General features: G+C 43.9%; 2 protein-coding genes across 4 annotated transcripts in view; one reads left to right on the plus strand and one right to left on the minus strand.

The window, feature by feature from the left end:
• Positions 1 to 4,381, plus strand: part of LOC149321125 (RING finger protein 39-like) — a 44,867-nt gene extending 40,486 nt beyond the window's left edge. The window contains exon 3 of one of the 2 annotated variants that reach the window (XM_089516271.1): positions 1,103 to 4,381. In XM_089516271.1, the coding sequence (XP_089372397.1) occupies positions 1,103 to 1,299 (197 nt within the window). In that variant the 3' untranslated portion in view covers positions 1,300 to 4,381. The remainder of the gene's footprint in view (positions 1 to 1,102) is intronic. The other variant, XM_089516282.1, reaches the window with a different exon arrangement.
• An 8,432-nt stretch (positions 4,382 to 12,813) lies between these two features.
• On the minus strand, positions 12,814 to 22,614 carry PPP1R11 (protein phosphatase 1 regulatory inhibitor subunit 11). 2 transcript variants are annotated; one of them, XM_089516327.1, is made up of 3 exons: positions 22,331 to 22,614; positions 18,806 to 18,914; positions 12,814 to 13,197 (listed from the first exon to the last, which is right to left on the minus strand). In XM_089516327.1, the coding sequence occupies exons 1-3, from the start codon at positions 22,382 to 22,384 to the stop codon at positions 12,977 to 12,979; spliced, it is 384 nt and encodes a 127-aa protein (XP_089372453.1). In that variant the 5' UTR covers positions 22,385 to 22,614; the 3' UTR covers positions 12,814 to 12,976. The 2 variants fall into 2 exon arrangements, with proteins under 2 accessions (XP_089372453.1, XP_089372443.1); XM_089516317.1 differs by having other exon boundaries at positions 12,825 to 13,197; positions 22,319 to 22,610.
• Positions 22,615 to 23,447: the final 833 nt, after the last annotated feature.

Raw genomic sequence — 23,447 nt, forward strand, 5'->3', positions numbered from 1 at the left:
AGCAAGCAATGCTTTCCTTTAAAAAGGCTGCTTGGTCATTCAGGATGCTGCCAAACAAGACTGTCATCCCCAGTCAGTCTCAAGTAATCAAAGTCCTGAACCACCTGCACGCAGGGTTGGGTCTGCAGCTTCCAGTGCATCTTTACACCTGCCGTTTCGTCCCTCACCTATTGTTACAGAGGATTAATCGAGGTTGTCCCTGCCAAACTGAGATAATTGGAAGCCATGATATTGCTACAGAAATCTGGAGGGAGAATAACTACTGTATATAAACATCTGAGGATGTTAAGAAAGGAGGAGAAACTGGGACATTTTAAAAGTGGCTGGAAAATGGGATGACAGAGGATAAATCAGCAATCTCCCTCCCACATTGGGACAGTTGGAGAGGGTTTGATGGGTCTGCTCTAGTTGGGCTTAACTAAAAGGATTCAGGCCTGAATGAGCATGCCACTGGGAGAGTTGGTACTTTTGATAACTTCATATTACCAAACTGGTAATATTACCAGCATATGGAGGAATTTCCACTTGGTGGTGGTGGTTGTTGCCATAGTTGTTTTGTGCCTTCAAGTCATTTCCGATTTATGACGACCCTATCATGGGTTTTTCTTGGCAAGATTTGTTCAGAGGAAGTTTGCCTCTGAAGCTGAGAGCTTGCCCAAGATCACTCCAGTAGGTTTCATGGCCAAGCACAGAATCCAAAATATATAAAATGCCATGATGCCAGAATAAAACTAGCATCAGTGCCAACCAGAATTCCAAGAAGAGGGTATTTCACCCACAACCCTAACCCTCAGTTACATGGGAAACCTTCTTTCAGTTATTCTATTGCTTCTGATGTAATCATAGCTATGGAGATACCTCACCATACTACAAATCTTAGAGTCCGTAGGGTTGAGCCATGATAGTTAAAGTGGTATCAACACACTGTATTTGTGTACTGTGGATATACCCCAGGTCAGACTGTCCATCTAGCACAGTCTTGTCCCAAACAGATGTCCCTGTATGTGTTTGGAGATGTCCCAAATGCTCTGTGAATAATGCACAACAAGGCAAACATTTAATGTTTGTGCATTTAATGTTTTGCCCTTTTGTCTCCCCACAGCTAATATGGTTCAAGCAGCTCCCACTACCCTTTCTCATGTCAGCACACCGGAAATTCAGCCTGGTCCCCCTCTGAGTTATCCCCGTTTTCCAGAGTCTTTACTGGAGCAGTGCCAACCAAATGGCCCAAGGAAGTGTCCTCCAGCTCCGGCAGCAGCACAGAAGCAACTGGATTCGGGGAGGGGGTGGCGTGGCTGAGATTGTGTTCCAGATTTAGCATCGAACCTGTAGGAGTTCAGAAGAATCCCATCCTATGGGGCTAATTTTAATTTTGAAGAGAGGTGAAGCGTTTGGACTTCATAGCTTCTCTCTGTGGATATTATTCCATGAAGAAAAAAATGTACTCTACACAAGCCCAGGGACCCTTGACTTACAGTCACATCTTTTGTTAATGAACCCTGATAACAGAATCCATCTGGAGAGTTGACGTTGCCCTTGGTTCAGATGACACCTTGTCCCCATAACTGGACAGAGCAGATTTGGGTTTGAACTATATCAGAAAAGAAGGACTGGATTTGCTTTCTTAAGCCAAGCCTTCAGAATCACTATGAAGCATCTCGAGAAAAAAATCATGCCCTGCTATCTCCAGATGTCTCCAACATGGGGAAAGAATCCAGCTGTAGTGAATGAATTTTGAGAGCGTTGCTGATTTTCTGTACTGTTAAATCCATGCACCAGCCTGTCTGTTTTTTCCTGCAGACATGGAACTAGGTGGATATTGGGAGTAAGATGTGAGTTGGGACATATAAACAGACAAAACAGTGTGTGCAACAACATCCCTTGACTGGTAGATCTCTAGTTTATTGTTAGTAGATCAGCAAGGGATTCTGATTTCCTATGATGATAGCAACAACAGCATGCTTTTCAACATTTACATGAAACTGCTGGGAGAGATCATCCGGAGGCGCGGGGTTATCAGTACGCTGATGACACCCAGATAGTCTTCTCTGTGTCTCCGACTGATGCAGTGACCAAGGATGGTATCTCTCCTCTTGATGCCTGTCTGGAGTCGGTAATGGGCTGGATGAAGGAAAACAGACTCAGTTTGAATCCAGAGAAAACGGAAGTGCTCTTGATAGGTTCTCCAGGCCCGGGGATGGTTATTTCTCCACCTGTCCTGAATGGGATCACGCTTCCCATGAAGGACTCTGTCCGCAGTCTGGGGATGCTCCTTGATTCATCGCTCCACCTTACATCTCAGGTGGATGCGACGGTCAAGAGCACCTGCTATCAACTTCGGTTGACATGCCAGCTGCGTCCCTACCTGGGCCGGGGGGACCTTGAAACAGTAGTACATGCTCTGGTAACCTCTCAATTGGATTTCTGCAATGCGCTCTACATGGGGCAACCCTTGTACCATACTCGGAAGCTGCAATTGGTGCAGAATATGGCAGCAAGATTGGTCACTGGTATTTCCAGGACCAGCCATATAACACCAGTCCTTAAAGACCTTCATTGGCTGCCTATTCGCTTCCGGGCGCAATACAAGGTGTTGGTTATTACCTATAAAGCCCTAAATGGCTTGGGCCCAGGGTACTTGGAGGACTGCCTCTCTCCATACAATCCGCCCCGCACACTCAGGTCTGCCGGGAAGCAATTACTAAGAGTCCCAGAAGCGAGATATTCCATCACTAATCAGAGGGCCTTCTCCATCTCGGCCCCTAGGCTCTGGAACTCGCTTCCCGGCGAGCTTCACTCGGCCACCTCACTGGACCAATTTAAAAAGGGGTTAAAAACACACCTGTTCCAGCAGGCATACCCCTAATGCTCCCAAAGTACTCCCCTCTCCCCTCTCAGCAGCACTATAATGCTAGCTGGTGTTATTTGTATTGTGTATTTGTGATTTTATTTTGATGTTTTATTGTGTATAATGTTGTTGTTGCATTTTAACATGTTGTTACCCGCCTTGATCACTGGAAAGGCGGGCTACAAATAAAATTTTATTATTATTATTATTAAAACCTTTTGCTTACACGCACTACTAAATTAGGCTCTCAAATCAAGAAAAGAGGAAAGTAGAAGGGAACTGGAGTAGATATGAGTGGGAAAGGATCTGTGGCAATTCTAGTACAGAGAACAAACTCCTGAGCTGAGCATGTACTTGGCGATATACCTTTCTCTGCAATTTAATATCCTCTTCCTGAGCTGCTGGTTCCATGATGTAGACCTCAAACTTCTCACAAACAGTAGATGGGAAAATACAGCACTGACACTGTGTTAAATGTTGGCTAGCCTTATACAGTACAACCAGATCTTCAACATGAACTGGCGTTCACTAAACAGCATTAAAATGCATAGAAGTGCACAGTGCTGACCTATCATAAACCATCATCAAGTGCTAAAGATATGGCTGGCAAAACCTACTGTTAGGATTCCGATCTTTTTAGATATAAATCTTGTGGATGATGGTATCTGGTCATTTCAGAGTTGTTGTTAGCTTAAGGCTGGAGAACAACTTTAAAAAAAACCATCTCTACTTTAAACCAGACTTTACCAGGACTGTGCACATTTTATGTGTCCACAATTTAAGAATATTGATAAACTGAAGCATGGAGTGGGGACTAGGATGTTAAAAGGTCTGGAAACCAAAATCTATGAGGAATGGCTTAGGGAGCTGGGTATGTGCAGTTTTGAGAAGAGACAACTGAAAGGTGACATGATAGACATATTTAAATTCCTGAAGGGATGTCACATCAGTGAAGCGGAGCTTGTTTTCTGGGGCTTCAGAGACCAGAACACAAACCTATATATTCAAATTACAAGAAAACAAATTCCAGCTAAACATTAGGAAGAACCTTGTGATGAGAAGAGCTGTTGGACAGTGGAACAGGCTGCCTGAGAAGGTGATGGAGTCTTCTTTGGAGGTTTTTAATAAAAGTTTGAGTGGCCATCTCTAAGTTTAGTTGTGTATTTAGTTGTGTATCACAGCTTTTGTTGTGTATTCCTGCCTCACCGGGGTTCAGACCTAGAGGTCCCTTCCAACTCCATGTTTCTGTAATTCTAGGATTCTGATTCTTATCCTTGGTCTCCCCATAGACACCAATTGGTGGAAGATGTTTTCTCTTCCCACAAATATATTGTCTTGTTGGTGGCATCCATGTATAGGAAAGAGACTGAATTATAATAGATTGAACATTATATTGTTTCAAATCTTTATTTTGTGAAGCAATAATTACATAATAATTTCTATAATAATATTAATTTTTGTGTATGCAGTGTAGATTTATTTGAGTCCTTCACTGGTGTGTATTGTAAGCCCATGGACAAATAAAAAATATAATCACAAAAGAAATCAGAGTCTTTTCCTTGAAAGGGGAGCTTAGAAGGTCTGAGCAGCCAGCCATCAGGTTAGTCCTACCTTAAAGATGTATAAGAAGTTCTTCTCTCCCCATTTCCATTAGAAATCTGAGTGACAATTCTGAACCATTTCTCCAAGATTAATTCAGTATGCTGACAACCTGAAGTCTTGACTGGGATTGTTGCTCTCTACAAATATTTGTCTGTTTTAGAGCAGCATGAAAGCCAAAAATGTAACAAGTGGATCTAGTGAATGAACCAAGCTGCATATAGCACAAAAAAGGATGACAAAGAAGGGCTCTTCAGTACTCTTTACAGAAGCCTTGTATATGAACTTGTATGTCTCATGTCACGTCAGGTTTTTTCAGTCCTCAAACATCGATTCTCCAAATGTCACCCACTCAGTATTCCTTTATAGCTACCTTACATGAAGCAATAAATGAACAGAAGCCCTTCTGGGAGGAAAAAGCCGGCAGCCCCTACAGGCACAGAATAAAAGGTTCTCAGTTCCACTTAGAAAAATCAGATAAAATATCCTCTAACTGGGAAACCTTGGAGCTATTTATAATCGCTCTTGTGCAAGAATGACATATAACAACCCAGTGACAGTCTTGCCATCTATTTATTGATCATGCTTCCTATACCTTTAATAACAATTGGTCAGGTAGAAAGTAAGCCAGTGGGTTTTTTCCCCCTTTCTGATCCTGCTTTTCTCCATAACCCCAAGAAAATCTTTGCTTATTTCTGCTTGCCAAGCTATTGTTAAAGACACAGGGGTGGCCCAGGAAAAGAATGTGACAACTGAGGCTTGGTGGGAACAACCCTAGATTTCTGTTATGACTCTTCTGTTCCAGTCTTGGCAGCTATGCACAATTTAAGTCTGAACTTTGGCTTAATTAAAATAGTTCACAAGTGAAAGCAAGACACTGAATTGAGATGATCTTGAGACACTCTTGAGACATAAATGGTGACAAAATCTGTGGGGAAAAGATGCCTGTGTAGAAGTAAGTGTCTGTCAGGAAACGATAAGTGGCAAACATTCCCCAAGCAGTTCTCAAAATTGGGCATTAATGTTTGTTTAAACCAGGGGCAGGAATCGTGCTGCTGTTCAGATGTTGCTGGACTGCAACTCCCAGCACTCCTTGCCAGCAGTGAATAGTGAAAGATGCTGGGACCCAGAGTGCAATGACACATGGAGGGCTGCATGGTGCCTGCCTATTTTTAAAACTACTCATTCCTGGTTGGATAGCATCTGACATTAGGGGCATTGCTGGATTTCAGTTCCCAATATTCCCGACCGTTGGCTATGCTGGCTAGATACATTAGGAGTTGCAGTAATGGAGAAACAGATGTTCCCTAGCTTCATTCCCCACAAAAGCAGCATGTCCATGCTGAGGGTTCGTGCTAGCCTTGTCCCTGAAGTTCAATAGAGCAGTGGAAGGTGGCTATCTCTCTTTGCAAATGTTGCTGGACATGGGATGATAAGAGTTTTGTGTGTGTGTGTGTGTATGTGTGTGAACTGTTCTACATTGTCTGAATAACTCAGCAGTCTTCAGGTGTACTGGAGGATGCTGCCCAGATGCTGGTGTTGAAATAAAAGATCCAACTGGTAGGCTGGTTAGTTTTTGTACAAGGAGTCCTAGGGTGGGGAAGACACCATCTTGTCCTTTAGGTGAGGCAGCAGATGCGCAAGTCAACATGAATGAGCCCCACACAAACATACACTCATTCTCTTATTATTATTTTTTCATACGTATTCTCTTTCACACATACCTGCAACTTGCAGCCTTTTGACATTACATAATTACAGCACTATGATTCCACTTTAACTGTCATGGCTGCATCCTAGGGAATTTGTAGTTTGGTGAGGCAGTAGAGCTCTGGCTGAGAATTCTAAATGGCCTTCCCCTAAACTGCAAATCCCAGGACCCCACAGGATGCAGCCATGGCAATTAAAATGGAATCAGAGTATTAAAATTGTACAGTGTGATGGGACCTCTGACAAGGTATGTCAAAGGCCAAGCTTTAGCACAGAGGTAGGCAAAAGAGGGCCTTCCAGGTCATGTAAGAGTGCAATTCCCATCAGTCAGCCCAACTAAGCACAGCCAATGGTAAAGAATACTGGGAGCTAGAGTCCGACATCTGGAGCAGTGCACTTTGCCCACTCTGAGCTTAACACTGGATGCTAGACATTTTGGCCTTTCTTATCCGGATATGCTGGACTACTACCGTTGCAACTCACATTCTGACTAGGATGATGGGGATTGTAGTGGCAGACTGAGGTTGACTATTTTTTAAAAAGATACACATTGAGATCAGGTAAGACAGATTTTCTTCATATTACTGTGAGAGGTGAGAAACTATACATAGTGTCTCACCTGCTCTGTACTACACCCCTTCTTCCTTCAAACATGATGCATCCTTCTAATGTTCTTCAGGCCAGATCTTGCCAAAGCAATTAACAGCTTTCCCTTGTAAGCACTGCTGTGCTGAAAGCCAAGATTTAACTGTTTCCCAGAGGTTGCTGTGTGTTCAGAAACTCCACCTGGATTCTTCCTACATTAGCACACTCTCTCTGCCCCAGCATGTTTACAGAAACGTATGTGTAGGGGGGAGACAGAGCAGTCTTTAAAAAGGATACAGCCCAATATGGGGCTAGACCCAAGTTCCAGCTTTTGTCATGAAGGCTGGCAAAAAATGCATAACTGGCTATGCATATCAATGCAGGTTTTCTTTAAAATATGGGTTGCCCCCTTGTACTGCAAAGGGAACCTGTGCTTTTTCACATCATTGTGAGAAAATGTCTTTTTTAAAAAAAGTGTGTTCCAGCACTGCTTGCATGACGATTTCAATCTCTGGCCTTTCTGGTGTTTTTTCACTTCAGTTCTCCAAACCCCAGACCAACGTGGCCAAATTTTCAGATTGTGGGAGATGAAGATCAGAACAGATCGGGTGGGGGTGAGAACTAATCTTCATTGTCATTTTACTTGTATAACCATTAGGGAGAGGAAGATGAAACAAACAATCTACCTTCTATGGGGCATTGTGACAGTAAGGGGGGGGAGGATCAGGCTGAATAAAAATGCCACTTAGGACACCTTAGGGGTGGACAACCTTTGATCCTTCAGATTTCTGGCTTGCAAAGATCATCAGTTTCACCTGCCATTGCCAATGGGAAGGGACTGGCAGGGTTGTAGTCCTAAGCATCTAATGCAGCAGTTCTCAACCTGTGGATCGTGACTCCTTTGGGGGTCAAATGACGCTTTCACAAGGGTCACCTAAGACAATCAGAAAACACATATTTCCAAGGGTCTTTGGAACCGATGCAATTTTTTGATTGGGGATCAACACAACATGAGGAACTGTATTAAAGGGTTGCGGCATTAGGAAGGTTGAGAACCACTGATCTAGTGAGTCAAGGGCTCTCTATTCATTTGGCTATCTAAATTTCTTTGAGCACCCAAGCCTTACAAGAAAGTCTGTAAATGGAATATATTAGGGAAAGTGCTCATATACTTTTAATAGATGTGGAGTAGTTATGGAGTACATGAGCCCTAGCCTCCTTGCCATTCTAAAAAACAGCTGTCATGTCTAGGGACAATTAATGGCCTCATCATTCATGAAATCAACCTGTCTTTTAAACCCATTTAAGATGGTGCCCATCACCATGTCTCAAACAAGCAAACCACAGAGTTTGATCATATACTACATTCCTTTCGCCTGTCCCAAACTTCCCATCGTTTGACCTCACTGAATAATTCTGAGGAAAGTGTGGGAACACAGACTTGTTCCTGAAACCTTTGGCACCTCAACTTCTATACAGTGGGCCCTTGGTATCTGCTGGGGTTTGGTTCCAGGACCCCCATGGGGACCAAAATCTGTAGATGCTCAAGTCCTTTTAAATACAATGGAATAGTGAAACAGTGTCCCATATATAAAATGATAAAACCAAGGTTTGCTTTTTGGAATTTTTAATTTTTTTAAAAATAATCTATGGATGAGGAAGGCCAACTGCACTTAAAATCTTTTCACTGAAGCACACAGCAGGGTCTAATTTTTAAGCTTTTTGACATGCAAGGCTAGTATACTACCACTGAGTTTCCATACTACCTTACCATTACTAGTGAGCATAAGGTGTCACTCTCTCAGCTAAATGAAGCACACAAACTGAGTAAGACCTCCTGCAGCTCTTAAAGCAGAAATGGGCAACTAGGGCCTCTCAGATGTATTTGGATCAGAATTCCCATCATCCCTCATTAAGGGCTGCTGGCTGTGGCTCCTAGGAGTGGAGAGACCAGGAAATCTGAAAATCGGGTGGGAAAAAATTACTCTCTAGAGGTTGTGGGGTTGAAACTCTGAAATGCTTGTAGGCAGCACAGCATAAGGAATCATGGGAGTTGTGTTCCAGCAACATCTAAACAAACCACACATTCCCTATCTCAGGATATTCATGCATCTCCTTAGGACATGCCTTTTAATGCTCTGGGGGAAAGAGTTGCAAAACACCAAATAAAGCTACTAGTTGTCAAAGGGATAATTACCTCACCGTGTATCCAGAATTCCCAAACACCCCAAATTCCAATACTGTCCACATGGATGGCTGAGATAGTGATACCTTTGCTTTCTGATCGTGCAATATACACAAACTTTGCTTCATGCACAAACGTATTAAAATATTGTGTATAAAATCACCTTCTGGCTATGTGTATATGGTGTATACACAACAAAAATGATGCTTTCATGTTTAGGCTTTGGTCCCATCTCCAAAATATCTCATTATCTATATGCAAATATTCCAGAATCTGAAAAAAATCCAAAAATCCTTCTGGTCCCAAGCATTTTGGATAAGGGAGACTCAACCTGTATTAGCAAGTCCCTTGTACTTTGCTGCTCTCCAGTGGTAAGTCCTTTTAACAGTTTTGTGTGCAACATACAAGAGAGAGGTTTAAGCATAGGACTGACTCTGGAGATCAGGTTTCAATTCCCCACTAGGCCACAGAAACCCACTGGGTGACCTTGGGTGAGTCACACTCTCTCAGCCCCAGAACACCCTGTGATAGATGCATCTCAGTGTCACCATAATCTGGAAATGACTTTACATACATACAGCAACATTACTGCCTCACTCCATGAAGAACAAGGTAGCATAGACAGAATGCAAGCCTTCCACCTTGGCAGTAACCATGCTCTGCTCTTCAGCAAGTTTGTTGCAACACATGCCTTACACACCATAAACTGGGTAGCTTCACCACCAGTTTAGGACATAGCAAACTGACATTTTAGCTAATCTCATTTTGCCCCTCCACCTACATACCCAACTACTCACATATATATCTGAACCACATAGTTTAGTGCATGGCCACTATCAAACTATGAAAGACCCACTGTATCATCCAGTGCAAAACACAGGTGTCAGATTCATAACACCTATCTTGATCTTTTAAAAACATGTTGCTAGTCTTCAGTGTTGCAAGAGATAAGGTTCATGTGGGGGACTGAAGCAGGTGTTAAGAGGCTCTCAAGCGGCTATGCTGAATGATTTCTTTATTCCTTCACCCAAGCATCTCCTTTACCAATTCTCCATCTGAAACATTTCTTCTATTACAGCCCCATTCAAGATCTGGGGCATCATTCCTCGTATGTTGTGAGCAGCAAGGCCTTGACCCAAGACATCCGCTGAATAGGATTTCTGTTTCGATGAACCAAAATTTAATTGGTGTATCAAATAATCACACAGCACTTGCATAATGTAGCCATTTGCAAAGACCTTGACAAAAGTTGGCACATCAGGTCACATTACATCGAGATTTTTTAACTGACAAGTTAAAACAGTGCAGGGTTGAGGCTAATGGAGTGACTTGGGAAGCTGAGACCCAAGTATGAATGCCCAGGCATTTGTATTCTAATTCTCAGGCACTTTTTAACAAGGTTTTAAACATGTTTTAAGGGCAGATAGAATGAGGCCATGTTGCCATGAAGCACTTTGCCTAATGTATTCTTGTCTGTATATAAGTAATTATTTATACAGCAAATCTGTGTTTAGAAGTAGTTGTTGTCCTGTTGGTTCCTCTTAACTACTGTCTTCTTTTTTTACCAATGAACACTGCTGACACCACCACAGGGGGTAAAAAACCACCCCTGGTTTATCACCCAGGAGCCCAATATGAAATGCCAAATTTAAATGTGCCATCTTATTGTTTTTGCTTATGCAGAATTGACTGATAATATAGCACCAGAACTACAAGGGCTGACTCACAGTTTCTGCCCATTGCCTGTAGCTTAGAAGCTGCGATTTGCCTGAGGATGGTCTCTTCCAGTGATCAGGTTGGAGGAGAAAAATTCCTAAAAGCATTTCTAAGATGGAATCCACAAGCCTCTCTCTGATTTTGCCCATTCACAATTTTTACCATATTTGGTCAATCTATTTGTAATCAAAAATGGTACCTAAGGAGGGCTATCACAAAAGTGGTGTGTGTGTGAAAGAAAACTATTGTTATCCTTTTGCTACCTTGTTAATTAAATCCTGCATAGCTGAAACACAAGCGTGATGTGATAATCCAAAACCTTTATGCAGTGGAGACTCCCCCACTCCATGCTTGCCTGCTCCCCCATATGATCCCCACTTGGAAATCGTGCTCAGAAAAATGACTAATGTAAAAAACTCAACAACAACAGGGAGTGGGAGGCACCACTGAGGGCAAAGTGATCACTTATTTTCGTACTCCTATGAATATTCTTTTCAGAACCATGCATACTTGCAATTGTGACTTGAACAAGAAATGTACCTCAGCCAGAAACCTGGGAAACACTATTAGGACTTGGCCTCAAAACCACACCCTCACCAAAAAAGATCTGTGCTTCTCTTGTTGAAAGTTACTTTTAATCAGAATCATACTGATTCAGGCACCAGAGGCCACAGGAAGAAAAAGAGATTCTAAAGACAGACAATTGTCTATCCCACAACATTAAACCTCAAGTAGGAAAAAGCAAGGAAGTGATCTGTGAGTCATGCAGGGGAAGATGGTGCCCTCACCCCCACATCACAGTAACAGGATCCTGTGGCATACATAAGTAACTGCAACAGGAGGCCTTACCCAAGATGAGGCCCCAGCCCAAAAATAGAATAGAGGTGGTTAGCTTCTGTTTCAGCATGGAATATCATGAAGCTTGTTTTTATCTGTTATGGACCATCTTCAAACTGGTCCCAACCTCCCTTCCTCCTTGAGGATTCAAGTGTAAGATACCAGATTCCAGCAGAGTATACAATTCTCAGCCCTTTTTCCCATCTCCCAGATCCTCCCCACTCACAAAACACCCAGTTACAGCTGAGACTCTCCTACACCCACTAGACTCCCCTCTTCCTGATTTCTCTACATCCCTCTCAAATAGGAAGAGCTTGCAACCTCCCACAGCATAATGAAAAACAGTCTTCCTGTCTTTCTTTTTAATAGTAGGAACAGAGAGGGGGATTCCTTTTAGAAAGGCTCATTTGAAGAGACCAAATGGAAGTAGCCAGTAGAAGTAGAAGTCTAGGGCCTGTTACAGACAGCCAAAATAAAGCTGCTTCGAGTCACAGTGGAGGTATGGTGTTTCAATGATGCATGCGTCCTAAGAGTCCAGAAGTTGCACCAAAGCCACACTCCAGCCCTAAAGACTGGAGCGTGGCTTTGGTGAGGCTTCTGGACTCTTAGGACACATGCATCATTGAAACACCATACCTCCACTGTGACTCGAAGCAGCTTTATTTTGGCTGTCTGTAACAGGCCAAAGTTGGAATCAAGGCTTACACTTTCCAGAGGACAGAAAGAGAAGGGTAATAGGAAGACCAAAAGGCTGCATTCTTAAAGCAGCTGTGTGGCAGAAGCAGTGGCCTTGCCATGGTGAATTAGAAGTCTGGGTACAAAAGGAGGTAGTGGAGTTGAGACTTCAAGGGATTAGTGAGTTCAGCCATAGGAAAGTGGGAGACAGTTCAAGGATTAACTGGCCAGGGCATGGAAGCAGAAAGGGATTTACATGGAACTCAGGAACAGCAAGAGAGAAGTGTATAAAGGTATAGTGACAGAAAGTACAACTGGAAAGGGGAAGGGGGAACAGGGGCAGAGAAAGAGGGCACGCTTGCCCAACAGAAGGGCCTTGGGTGCAGCTCTATCGCTGCCTTTTCCAAAGCAGAACCGATTGCCCACCTTGTTCATCAGTGATACAAATATTTAATTAAGAAGCAGGAGGGAAAAAATCAGCCAAGGAAGCCAGAAGGCTCTGTCAATACATTCCACGTTGGGTGGGGTGTGGATGGGTGGCCTCAGATGGACTCACCAGCCATGGATGGGTAGAGAGATGACAGTAGCAGCACTGGCACGAGACAGATGGGGAGCTGGATGCATGGGCCCCTCTTCTCCCTCCCTCCCCCTCCCCCACCCCGAGTCGAGGCAGTGTCAGCACCGGCACAAGACAGACGGGTAGCTGGATGCGTGGTGAGCCCTCCCCTCCCTCCCCCCTGCCCCAGAGTTGGAGCAGCATTAGTCCCTGGTTCCGGGTGGGAGAGGCGGACTCTTATCCCCCACTCCCTGGCAGCGTGGGTTCAGTGCTGCATAGCCCCAGCGTGGTTTTGGTCAGGTGGCTCTGATTTCTGGGAGCAACCTTCTGATGGGCCAGGGTCTCCCGATTTACCCTGCTCCTTCCCCCGCTGGCCTCTCTTGTGGCCCCGGATGCAGTGGGCATTGCCGCAGCCTTCGTCGTCCTCATCTTCACTCTCTGTCGAGCTCTCGCCAAAAGCCCGGGGCTTCTCATAGATGCAGCAACCTGAGGAGTGGGAGAGGAGGAGAAAAAAATATGAGGAAAGGAAAAATGGGGAGGGAAGGGGAGAAGAGGGAGGGTCAGATGCCACAAGGTGAGGATGTGAAGAGAAAGAGAAAATGAGAGGCAGGTTTGGGGAAAGCATCACCAATATGGAGGAACAAGAGTTGAGCTGGAAGATAGCAGAGTAATTCACCAAAGGCCAGGTGGGAAGGAATGACAGATAAAAGCATCATTGAGTCCAAGGGAAATGGGGATAAAAGGCAAGGGGAAGAGAAAGTGCTGATAAACTGGAAGAGACAGTCAGGGACTGTGAGGGAAGCAAGAAGGAGCAATCCAAAGATGGTAAATGGTTAAGGACAAGCAGTAAAGCAACAATGGAGGAAAGATATTTTTAAAAAACTATGCAAAACTGCATTAGTCACAATAAATTTATAGTAGAGTTTATTCTATTTTAAGTGTGCAATTTAGAAGCATTTTCACAGTATAAAAGGACTAAACATCAATGGCTTGAAACTCTAACATGATACATACTCCAATATTCAGCTCCAGCGCCTAATTACTAGATATTGTTACATTATAGTCATTATCAGAGCTTCAAAGGTTTAACAAAATTAAATTATTTTTTTAAAAAAATAATAATTTAAAATTCAAAAAATTAAAATAATTTAAAAAGGAAACAGAGGAATAAGATTGTAGGGTCGGAAAAGCCTGCCAAAACTTGTCTAATTTTTTTTCGCTATGTTGTAAGCTGCCTTGGGTCCTTTCTCAAGAAAAATGTGAGATGGCAACACAATACAATAACTCACATACACTGGAAGGCCGGGGTGTGTGTGTGTGTGAATGGAGTATAAGCTACTTGTCCCTAATATGTACCACAGATTCTCAGCCATTCTACAGTTACAGAACTTGAAAAAGCAACTTTTTTGCATAAACTCTTGGACTTCTCCAGCTAGCATGGTCAGTTGGAGGATTCTGGGAATTCTAGTCCAAAAAACTAACTTCTTCAATCTGTGCTTATGTCCAAAAAACCTTTTTAGTCTTTAATGTGCCTCAACTATACTTGGCAGGGAGATACTACAGTTATATTACATATAATATATTTTATGCACTCCACTGTATTTTTCTGAGAAACATTTTTGTTAAAATGCCTTATGGGCTTGCAATATACGGTACTGAATCTACATGTAAATTATTCCTTTCATTTGTCCATTGTGCTGAAATTACGGGGGGGGGGGGGGGGGGACTTTCAACATTTGCCTAATGTCCTCAAGTAGCCCATTGCCTAAAACATTGCTACCCTTTTCCACACTGAGAAACAAATGTGCCCTGACTTCTGGGGCAAGTCTTGTCTGCTGCTGTTCCTAGGAAAAAAGAATTTTAAAAGGATTCATCCTATTCCCTTATTTGCAGCAAGGACAGGCTGCCAGGTAGACCCATTTCAGAGGAACAGCAAACATGGTGCTACTCAATGGGCTTTTCAGTCATGCTCAAATTGGAGGAAATTTTGGAATTTTTTCTGGAGAGAAGGTTGAAATGTAGGGCATGTCCTGGAAAAGGAGGACATATGGTCACACTGCCTTAGGATCGCCATAGGTCGGAAATGACTTGCAGGCACAAAACAACAACAGAAGCAAATAACAAACCTCCACAGACTGGAGCTAGGAATTCAACCAGTTCTTTGTATGTCCTGGGACTTGAGGAACAGTAGCAGTTTGCTAATCTCTTAGTATACAGCCTAGCCTCCAGGCAGAAGCACAGACACTCTGACGCTGAAGAACTGAGTGGCAGTTAGAATCATAGAATCGTAGAGTTGGAAGAGACCACAAGGGCCATCCAGTCCAACCCCCTGCCATGCAGGAAATCACAATCAAAGCATCCCCGACAGATGGCCATCCAGCCTCTGCTTGAAGACCTCCAAGGAAGGAGACTCCACTACTTTCCTACCTCTCATGGGTACAACCAAGAGAAGATGCTGAAAGAGGGAATAAGCTCCAGATAGGCAGGGACAAAAAGATCCAGTCACCATAAAAGAAGAAGAAGGAAGGAAGGAAGGAAGGGAGGAAGGAAGGCTTTTTTCAGGAGGAAACAGGGGAGTGAGACTCTCCCTGCCTAAGGCCTCCAAGAGCCCTGGAACTTGAAGAGACTTCATAATATAGTCTCTAAGGAAGAAAGCCTCTTGATGAGCCCTACAACAGCAACACTTTTAGCCTCCACCTTAAGGATTTCAGTAGCATTCAAGTAGAACACTTACTGTAAGCCCATGGGGAGACAGAGAGAGACTGAAGCTCGTCTTTATAAGGAACTCTGCTGATGTTTTCCTGGAGGGTGGGGTATAAATGCTTTAAATAATTAATCACAAAGATAAATGCTTCCTCCCAGGTCTATATTCTGTTTGCCTTATTCCCCATCCTCACTGTTGTGGCAGATAAGAGTCCACAGATCTACCTCCTCTGTTTCATGATCTTCTTATCCCCTTCTGTGCTTGTCAAGCTTCAGAAATGGTATAGCATCACTGCTCCCCTCCACTGCCAGCATTTTTGATGTCTTTTGGCTTTTTCCCTTTCACATTTTGAGATACTGCCCAGGGTGGCAGGCGGAGGTTAGAATGCTAGATGAGAAATTGTGTCAAGTCCGTAATCAACTAAACCTTGGCCACTCCCTTTGAACCTTCCTCACAGGACTGTTATGAGGATAAAATCTGGGGGAGAGGATCATGCATGTTGCCCTGAACTCCTTGGAGAAAAGGCAAGATATAAGCATAACAAATTCACTTGGAGCATAGTCTTTGCATCTAACTCAGCGGTGGTTATCCAGATGTTGGACTATAGTTCCCATAATCCCCACAACTGGCTGCATTAGACAATGCTGATAGGACAGTGCTGACTGGATGTCCAATAACATCCAGAAGGCTACAGCCACGCCTTGATACGCCTTGATCTAACTCTCAAGGTGGCTGGCTGTGCTTCAATAACATACATAATATAGCACTGTAAGGTTTTTCCTTTCTAGTCTCTCCTTTTGCAAGCATTCCTCTTTTCAATCAATGCAGCTACTGCGACAGTAGAGTTTCTCCCACATCTTATTGCCGCTATCACATGATGCACTCTCTTCAAGCTTCTAGAGAGAACTGCTGAGTGACTAGGATTCCTGCTGGCAACCGCCCACAGTATAAAATGATAATGGCATAAGCAGCCTTTTGTCTCCAAAGCTGATCAATTCCAGTCGAAGTTCTGTCCTTGAGCTAGGTACAGTGAGCACACATTAGAAGACAGTTACAGGCCATTCCTATTCCAGGGAGCCACCAGCTATCCTGGGAACAAAGGACTGCAGGTGGGCCACAATGCAAGGCCATGCAGCAGGTCCTTACACATGCTGTCATCATCTGTACTAGTTTACAAGTCTCCTCCTCAAGTCAGGAATATAAGTGCACACCCTACACTCCCATTCTGAAACAAAGGAGCACAAATGGCGACAACATGAGGATAAAAAACCCTCCAAAGCCACTGGATACTAGCCTTGGAGCTAGAGATATGTGCATTGCCAACAAAACTGAACCAGTCTGTAGACAGCACCATCTAGCACCCAAACTTTTTGCAACTACTGCTCCCTTTCCTTTTGGGCGGCAACCCTAGCACCCCAGCACATATTTTTCATATCAGGTCTGCTGTGCTCCATGTAGTCATGCTGGCCACATCACCACAGAATCATTTCTGATAATACTGGCTCCCTCGGCTTAGTAACGGAAATGAGCACCATCCCCTATCCAAGCAGCTGGCTGAGGAGTGACCAAGAAACTTCCTGTTTGTGCCAGCCTTGCAGCTAAGGCCAACGCAGGTGAGAGGCTTCTTGGTTGCCATTTGACTGGCTGTTCAGTCATTGCTCCCTTTGTGCCATGTCATCCTGGGAGCAGCAACTGAGCAGCTGGCTGTAGCGACTGAAAAGCTTCTCACCCTTGCCAGCCTTGCAGCAAAGGCCAGTGCAGACAAGAGGCCTCCTGGCTGCTGCTCAATTGCTGCTCCCAGGATGACCAGGTGCAAGGGAGAAGCTTCTTCCTAGAGAAGAGGGACTTTCAACCCTTGATTGGGGCAGAGAAAGCTGCAGCCAGTGTGTGTGTAGCGGGCTTACAGAGGCCACATGCTCTAGACTGGAGACTGGTGTAGACTGAAAAGGGAGACGTTTTAACTACAGGAGCCACTCCAAGACAAAGGCTTCTTTCCCAGAGACAGTCTTCCCCACACAACTTAAAGTGTGCACTCTCCCACAAAAAAACTGTTTCTTCTGCTACCTCTTCTCTCAACCTGTCTGATGAAAGAAAGCGAAAGCATCAGTGCAACTCCTACTAGCAAAGTCCCAGCAAAGCTCACAAAGCTTAAGCAGGGTCGCAAATCTGAAAGCTAATTTTTGCCGTCACTTCTCCACTGCCAGCATGTGCTCTAACTCTTTGCTCCAGTCTGTCTCAATATGGTGCCACTCTGAGCCACAGAAGTGATGCCCTGTGCCCCAGCCTTGCACAGGTTTCCCAACTGCCACTACTAGTGAAAGACACCAGTAAGGAAGTGAGCTCATATGGGCAGGCAAAGTGTGGGAGACACTACCATACAAAATGAACAGCGAGGCCGTGTGGTGGTTTTCTGGGGCCGCAGAAAAGAAGTTTAATGTAATCCTCATCCCAACCATGGTCCTAAAGACTACTGGTTCCCCTTGTCTTTCCTGTATACTAATACTTTGACTGAAGGTGCTGCCCCCTTTTCCTCTCACCTCCCCCGGACCCTTTCTACTTCACTGCCCCCCTGGATTCTCTCCTCCACCCCAGGGGGGCTGTACCACCCATTTTGGGAATCACTGATCTAGCCACAAAGGCTTCACAGTATGGAACAAATCTACTCTGGCTGAATATTACAAATAAATATGAACACTGATATTTAACACTCATGTTAAACCTTGCTTTAATATACTGAAATATGAGAAATTTTGTTACTTAAAGGTTTGAATCATTTCCCCTTTCTTTACAACTGGAACTGTAGGTAAATCTTTAGACACTGGTATGACTACTGCGAAACAAATAATGTTGGCCCAGGAGTTATATCTGACTTTGAATCTGACACTTACAGTGTGGTATTGTTGTTAGGACATGGATTCAAGTCACTACTCAGATATCACAACTCATTATTCAGATAGCAAGCTCCTTAAGTGACCATATTCTAGTCACCATCCCTCATTTTGATCTACCACACAGGTTTGTTGTAATGAAACAAACTAGGGGCACAACCACATACGCTGTCTTAGATTCCTTAACAGTAATGTTATGATGCTGTACACTTGAGTCATGACAAATGTGACCAAGATGCTGCTGAGGATTGGGAAAATGTCAAAGTTGGGAAAAGATTTAGGACTACATCTCCACAATCCTCCTCCCCCAGCCAACCTGCTTGGTTATGCTAGCTGGAGAATTCTGGGAGTTGTAATTCTCCCAACTCAGATCAATGATGGCTCTTAGAAAACATGTAGGTTCATCTGCCATGCTCAACAATTTAACCAATGAACCAGAAAAACACATGAGGAAATAACCAAGGCATAGTGCAGTGGGAAATGCTTCAGAGTAATAGCTCACATTTGGAAGATCTCCGTCCCAAGTGTTCGTTGTCCACTGTGTCACTTGACCATTCGACTTTCTTGGCTGGTTTTCGTTTTCTCAATTTAATAGTAAGGCTGCGATTCTCCTAAGATGAGAGAGAGAGAAAATAAGATTCCATATATGAGGATCTGATTTTCCAGTGTTCTACCTTCAGGGAGCGCTTTCTATACAAACCTGTCTGCCTAGGAAGACTATACCTGTACAACAGCAGTTTCTCCTGTCTTTCCAAACACAATTCAAGGCTACAATATCCGAAAGCCAAGGAACTTCCCATAGAGATAAAAAAAAATCCACAGAGAACTAACTCATTGTGTATACAGGAAATTTCCAGCTTCTCATTAGAGAAGCCTTTTTCAGGAGAAATGGGAGCTGCCCTGTAGAAATCAATGGAGAAATCTAAGATTTACCTGTCTTGAGTAATATGAGTTGAGGATTTCTGGGTTCCATTTTCATTTCCTTAGATTTCTTCATTGATTTCTCCATTAGTAGAGCAGCAATTAAACATATAGCCTTGCTGTAATTTAATATAAGATGTGAATTTATATATATATATACTGTATCAATGCAATGGCTAATGCTCATACCAAGTTTCAGAACACTCCCTGATCTCACTCTAATGGGCTGCATAGTCATCCTCTCAAAATCAGACTGCAGAATATGATAATTGTGCAGCTCTCCATTTACATTGATACAATGCTTTCTGCGGCTACAACCTGTCAATAGCAACTGACTGCAGCTTCTGGGAGTTTTCTCCAGTATAATATTTATTTATTGGTGACCAGCTCCTAGCAGCTGTCTTCCTCGGTTCCCATTTCTGTGCTTGGGGTAACACAGTTTGTATTCTATTAACTGTCTTCTTCTCTAGTCTGTATGAAAAAAATTAATCCCATAGCCAGCAAATGCAGTGGGTTTGGGATTTAGGTCTAATTCAGCTTCCTAATCCAAGTTGCCATGGTGTCTACATCTTAGTAGCCAAGGAACAGAGAAGCACCTTCCATTGTTTCTATAGGCATCACTTGCTTTTCCATTTGCTGCTGCCTTCAAAGCCCTAATCACTCTTCCATACACTTGCATTGCTTTAATTTTCAAACCATGCATATATATAGCACAGCACATAGAAAAATCATAGGTCAATAAGACTGATAACTACAGGGGAAAGCAGCCCTTGGGTGCAGGGGAGAGCAATGGTGGCAGATAAGATGTTTTGACTTTTGAGTTTGTTTATTCTTCCCTGTATAGCAGAAGACGACCAAGTGGCACTTCTTAATATGGGGCTGGCTAAGGTTCTAGGACTTCACTGTGATATTCGAGTGCCTGCAAGAGGATCCCACCATTTATTCCAGTCCTGATTAACAAGACACACACAAACTTCTTCTTGCCACTGTTTTGTTCTATAGCAAACAGTTCTCTACTGCAGCAGCCAAAGTTCTCACTTCAGCAACCAGAGTGAATTCTACAAATGAGGAACTATTGCTGTCATCACAGAACTAATGTGGTGTGATTGCTAACAGTGTTAGGTATGGAGATAAATCCTCTCTAAGGCAAGGAATTCACTAGGTGATCTTGGGCCAGTTGCTACCTCCCTTACCTTCCTAATTGTTAAGATTACTGGGAGGATCATACGGGTCCAGCAAGTCCCTTAGAAAAGGTCAGAGCAAAAGAAGTCTGATCAATATATAGGTGGAGTCTCCTTATCTGGAATTCCAAAATTCAAAATAATTTTTTTCCATGGGTGACTGAGAAAGTGACACCTTTGCTTTCTGATCATTCATTGTACTCAGACTTAGTTTCACGCTCCAACTTATTCAAAATATTGTATAAAATGATCTTCAGTCTATGTGTATGAGGTATATATGGAACACAAATGGATTTTGTGTTTAGATTTGGGGCCAAAAGCGGATAGAAGAAAATAAACTCATTTGAGATGTGGTGCTGGAGAAGAGTGCTGCGGATACCATGGACAGCTACAAAGACAAACAAATGAATCCTCAAACAGATCAGAACTCTCCCTGGATGCTGGGATGATCCAATTGAAGCCCTCATACTTTGGCCACATCATGAGAAGTCATAGATCACTAGACAAGACAGTAATGCTAGGAAAGGTAAAGGGAAGTATAAAGAGAGGAAGGCTGCATGCCAGATGGCTAGACTCAGGGGGAGGTCATAGGCCTGAATCTACAAGACCTAAGCAGAGGAGTAGGATAGGGGGACTTGGAGATGTCTCATATCCAGAGGGTCGCCACGAGTTGAAGCTGGCTTGAGGGGAGTTAACAAAAATAACAACATATCCTACAACATTTCACAGATGGAAACCAGGTCATGTGTGGCCAAGCACCATCACAGTATGGTCAAGATGGCAAAAGTTATTAAAGAAGAAGAACAGAAAAGCCAAGAGAGGCTGCACAGTTTGCTTGGGCCTGAGGCTGACAGGAAGCCCACAGGCGAGGCACATATGGGTTAACAGATCTCCCCTCATTCCTCTCCTTCTCCTGCACTGAAATCCAGAGGTAGGCTGCATCCACACTGCAGAAATAATCTGGTTTGGCACCACTTTAACTTCCATGGCTCAATGCTATGGAATTCTGGGAAGTGTACTTTGTTGTGGCACCAGAGCTCTCTGACAGAGAAGGCTAAGTGTCTCACAAAATTACAATTCCCAGGATTCCATAGCATTGAGCCAGGGCAGTTAAAGCGGTCTCAAACTGGATCAGTTCTGCAATGTGGATGCAGCCTTAGCCTTGTTCTGGTTTCTAGACTACTGTCTCCATTTTGGTTAATGACTGAGCCAAGATATAATACAAGGCCTGTCCCTAGCACTAATGCGGGGCAGGTAAAGCGGTCTCAAAGTGGGTTATTTCTGTAGTGCGTTTTGGACCACACTTACCTTTCCATTCCCTTCTAAATCCAGACATTACAAATTTATCACCTAATTCGGTGTGACACACTCCTAAATCGTTGGCAAACAATGCAACAAAGTACAGTTCCCAGAATGCCACAGCCTTGTTGTTATTATTAAAGTACAAAATAATAATTAATATCATAAAAACCCTAAATAATGAAATAAAATAAAATAAATTATAATATAATTGTATTTTTATTCCTGTTGCCAATATAAATAAATCACATCATTATTATTTTATTTATTTTATTATTATATTATTCAAATACATTAAAATACAAAATAATGATGAATGTCATAAAAAACCCTAAATAATAATAATAACAATAATATATAACGAGGAAAGCCATGAGAGGCAGCAAAGGCTATCCATTGCCTGGCTATATCCCACTTCCTCCACTCCCCTCACAGGGAGACACGCGTGTCACCCGTTCCCACGAACACGCAGGTCCTGTGGTTGCCAGGGCAACCGCAGCAAGGCCTCCTCCATCATCATCTTCTTCTTCTTCTTCTCCGCCTCCTCCATCATCGTCACGGTTGCCATGGCAGCGGGAGCCCCGCCTCCCCCCCCTCTCCCTCGGCCTCCTCACCGGTTCAATCACCTCCGTCTCGGTCACTGTCGCCGTGGCTCCCACGTTGGCCGCGGACTCTGCCATGGTGGGGCGGATTGGGGGGGCCCTTCCCGCCGTGGCTCCGGTTGCAGGGGGGACTGTTATCGCTAGCACGCACGGTCCAGGTCCCTCTTCCTCGCCCACGGAGGGATCGCGCTCAGCCTCGCCCGGCCACACCGAGGACCCTACACGCCTCGGCTCTCACCTCCGGGCTCCACCGCCCTCGCAGGTGCAGCAGCCTTCTCCCTCCGCCCACTTCCGGCCCCACCGCTTCCTCCTTCCGCTGGCTGTCCCTCGCTGAAACGCGTCCCCCAGATAAGACACCAGAGTCACTTCCGCCGTACTGGAAACGCATGCGCACTAAAGAGACCAATCTCGAATAGGCCGGGTGCGCTTGCGCGGTGGTAAATCAGCTTTACAGCTGCAGAGGTACTCCAAACTGAAGACAGAGACGCATGCGCACTAAGAGGCCAAGCTGGGACAGACCCAGTGCGCTTGCGCGGTGGTGTATTATTGGATTTGCGGCTACAGGGGTCCGCACAAACTGAAGACGGGAGACGCATACGCACTAAGAGGCCAAGTTCGGACAGACCGAGTGCGCTTGCGCGGTGGCATAGTGGTCCCAAAACTGTGCCCTTTAAGTAGGGTTGCCACAAGTGAGGACCTCCAAACCGGGACAAATGTAGGACAAATGCAGGACAATATTTTCAAATGTAGGACACATTTTTTTAAAAATGGAGGACACTCAAAAAAATTGAGGCTTTTTTAGAAATGTTAATATAAATGCATGTTTCTTAGGCATGATCAAAATGGAGGACATTTTGACATAATTTCTAGACAGATCATGGAAATGTACTTCCCTTTCTGGCCACCCCCCTCTCCCCATTCCAAACAGCACATTTGAGCATTGAACATGGCTTTATTTTAACACTGCCTCTTGCATATTTCAGAGGCTTATTCCACAACCAAACCCTTTGGTCAAGGGACTTTGGTTTTTCTTCATTTTGACTTGTTTTGTCCGTATTCCTCCCCACTAAATAAAGGAGACATGAAATGGAGTTAATGGGTACAAGTTGTTAAACAAAAAAGTCTTGTGAGACTCTGTAGG

The sequence above is a fragment of the Sceloporus occidentalis genome, unplaced genomic scaffold (genome assembly GCF_023333645.1).
Source record: "Sceloporus occidentalis isolate IW3139 unplaced genomic scaffold, rSceOcc1.0.p SCAF_1, whole genome shotgun sequence".
Classification (NCBI taxonomy): Eukaryota; Metazoa; Chordata; class Lepidosauria; order Squamata; family Phrynosomatidae; genus Sceloporus; species Sceloporus occidentalis.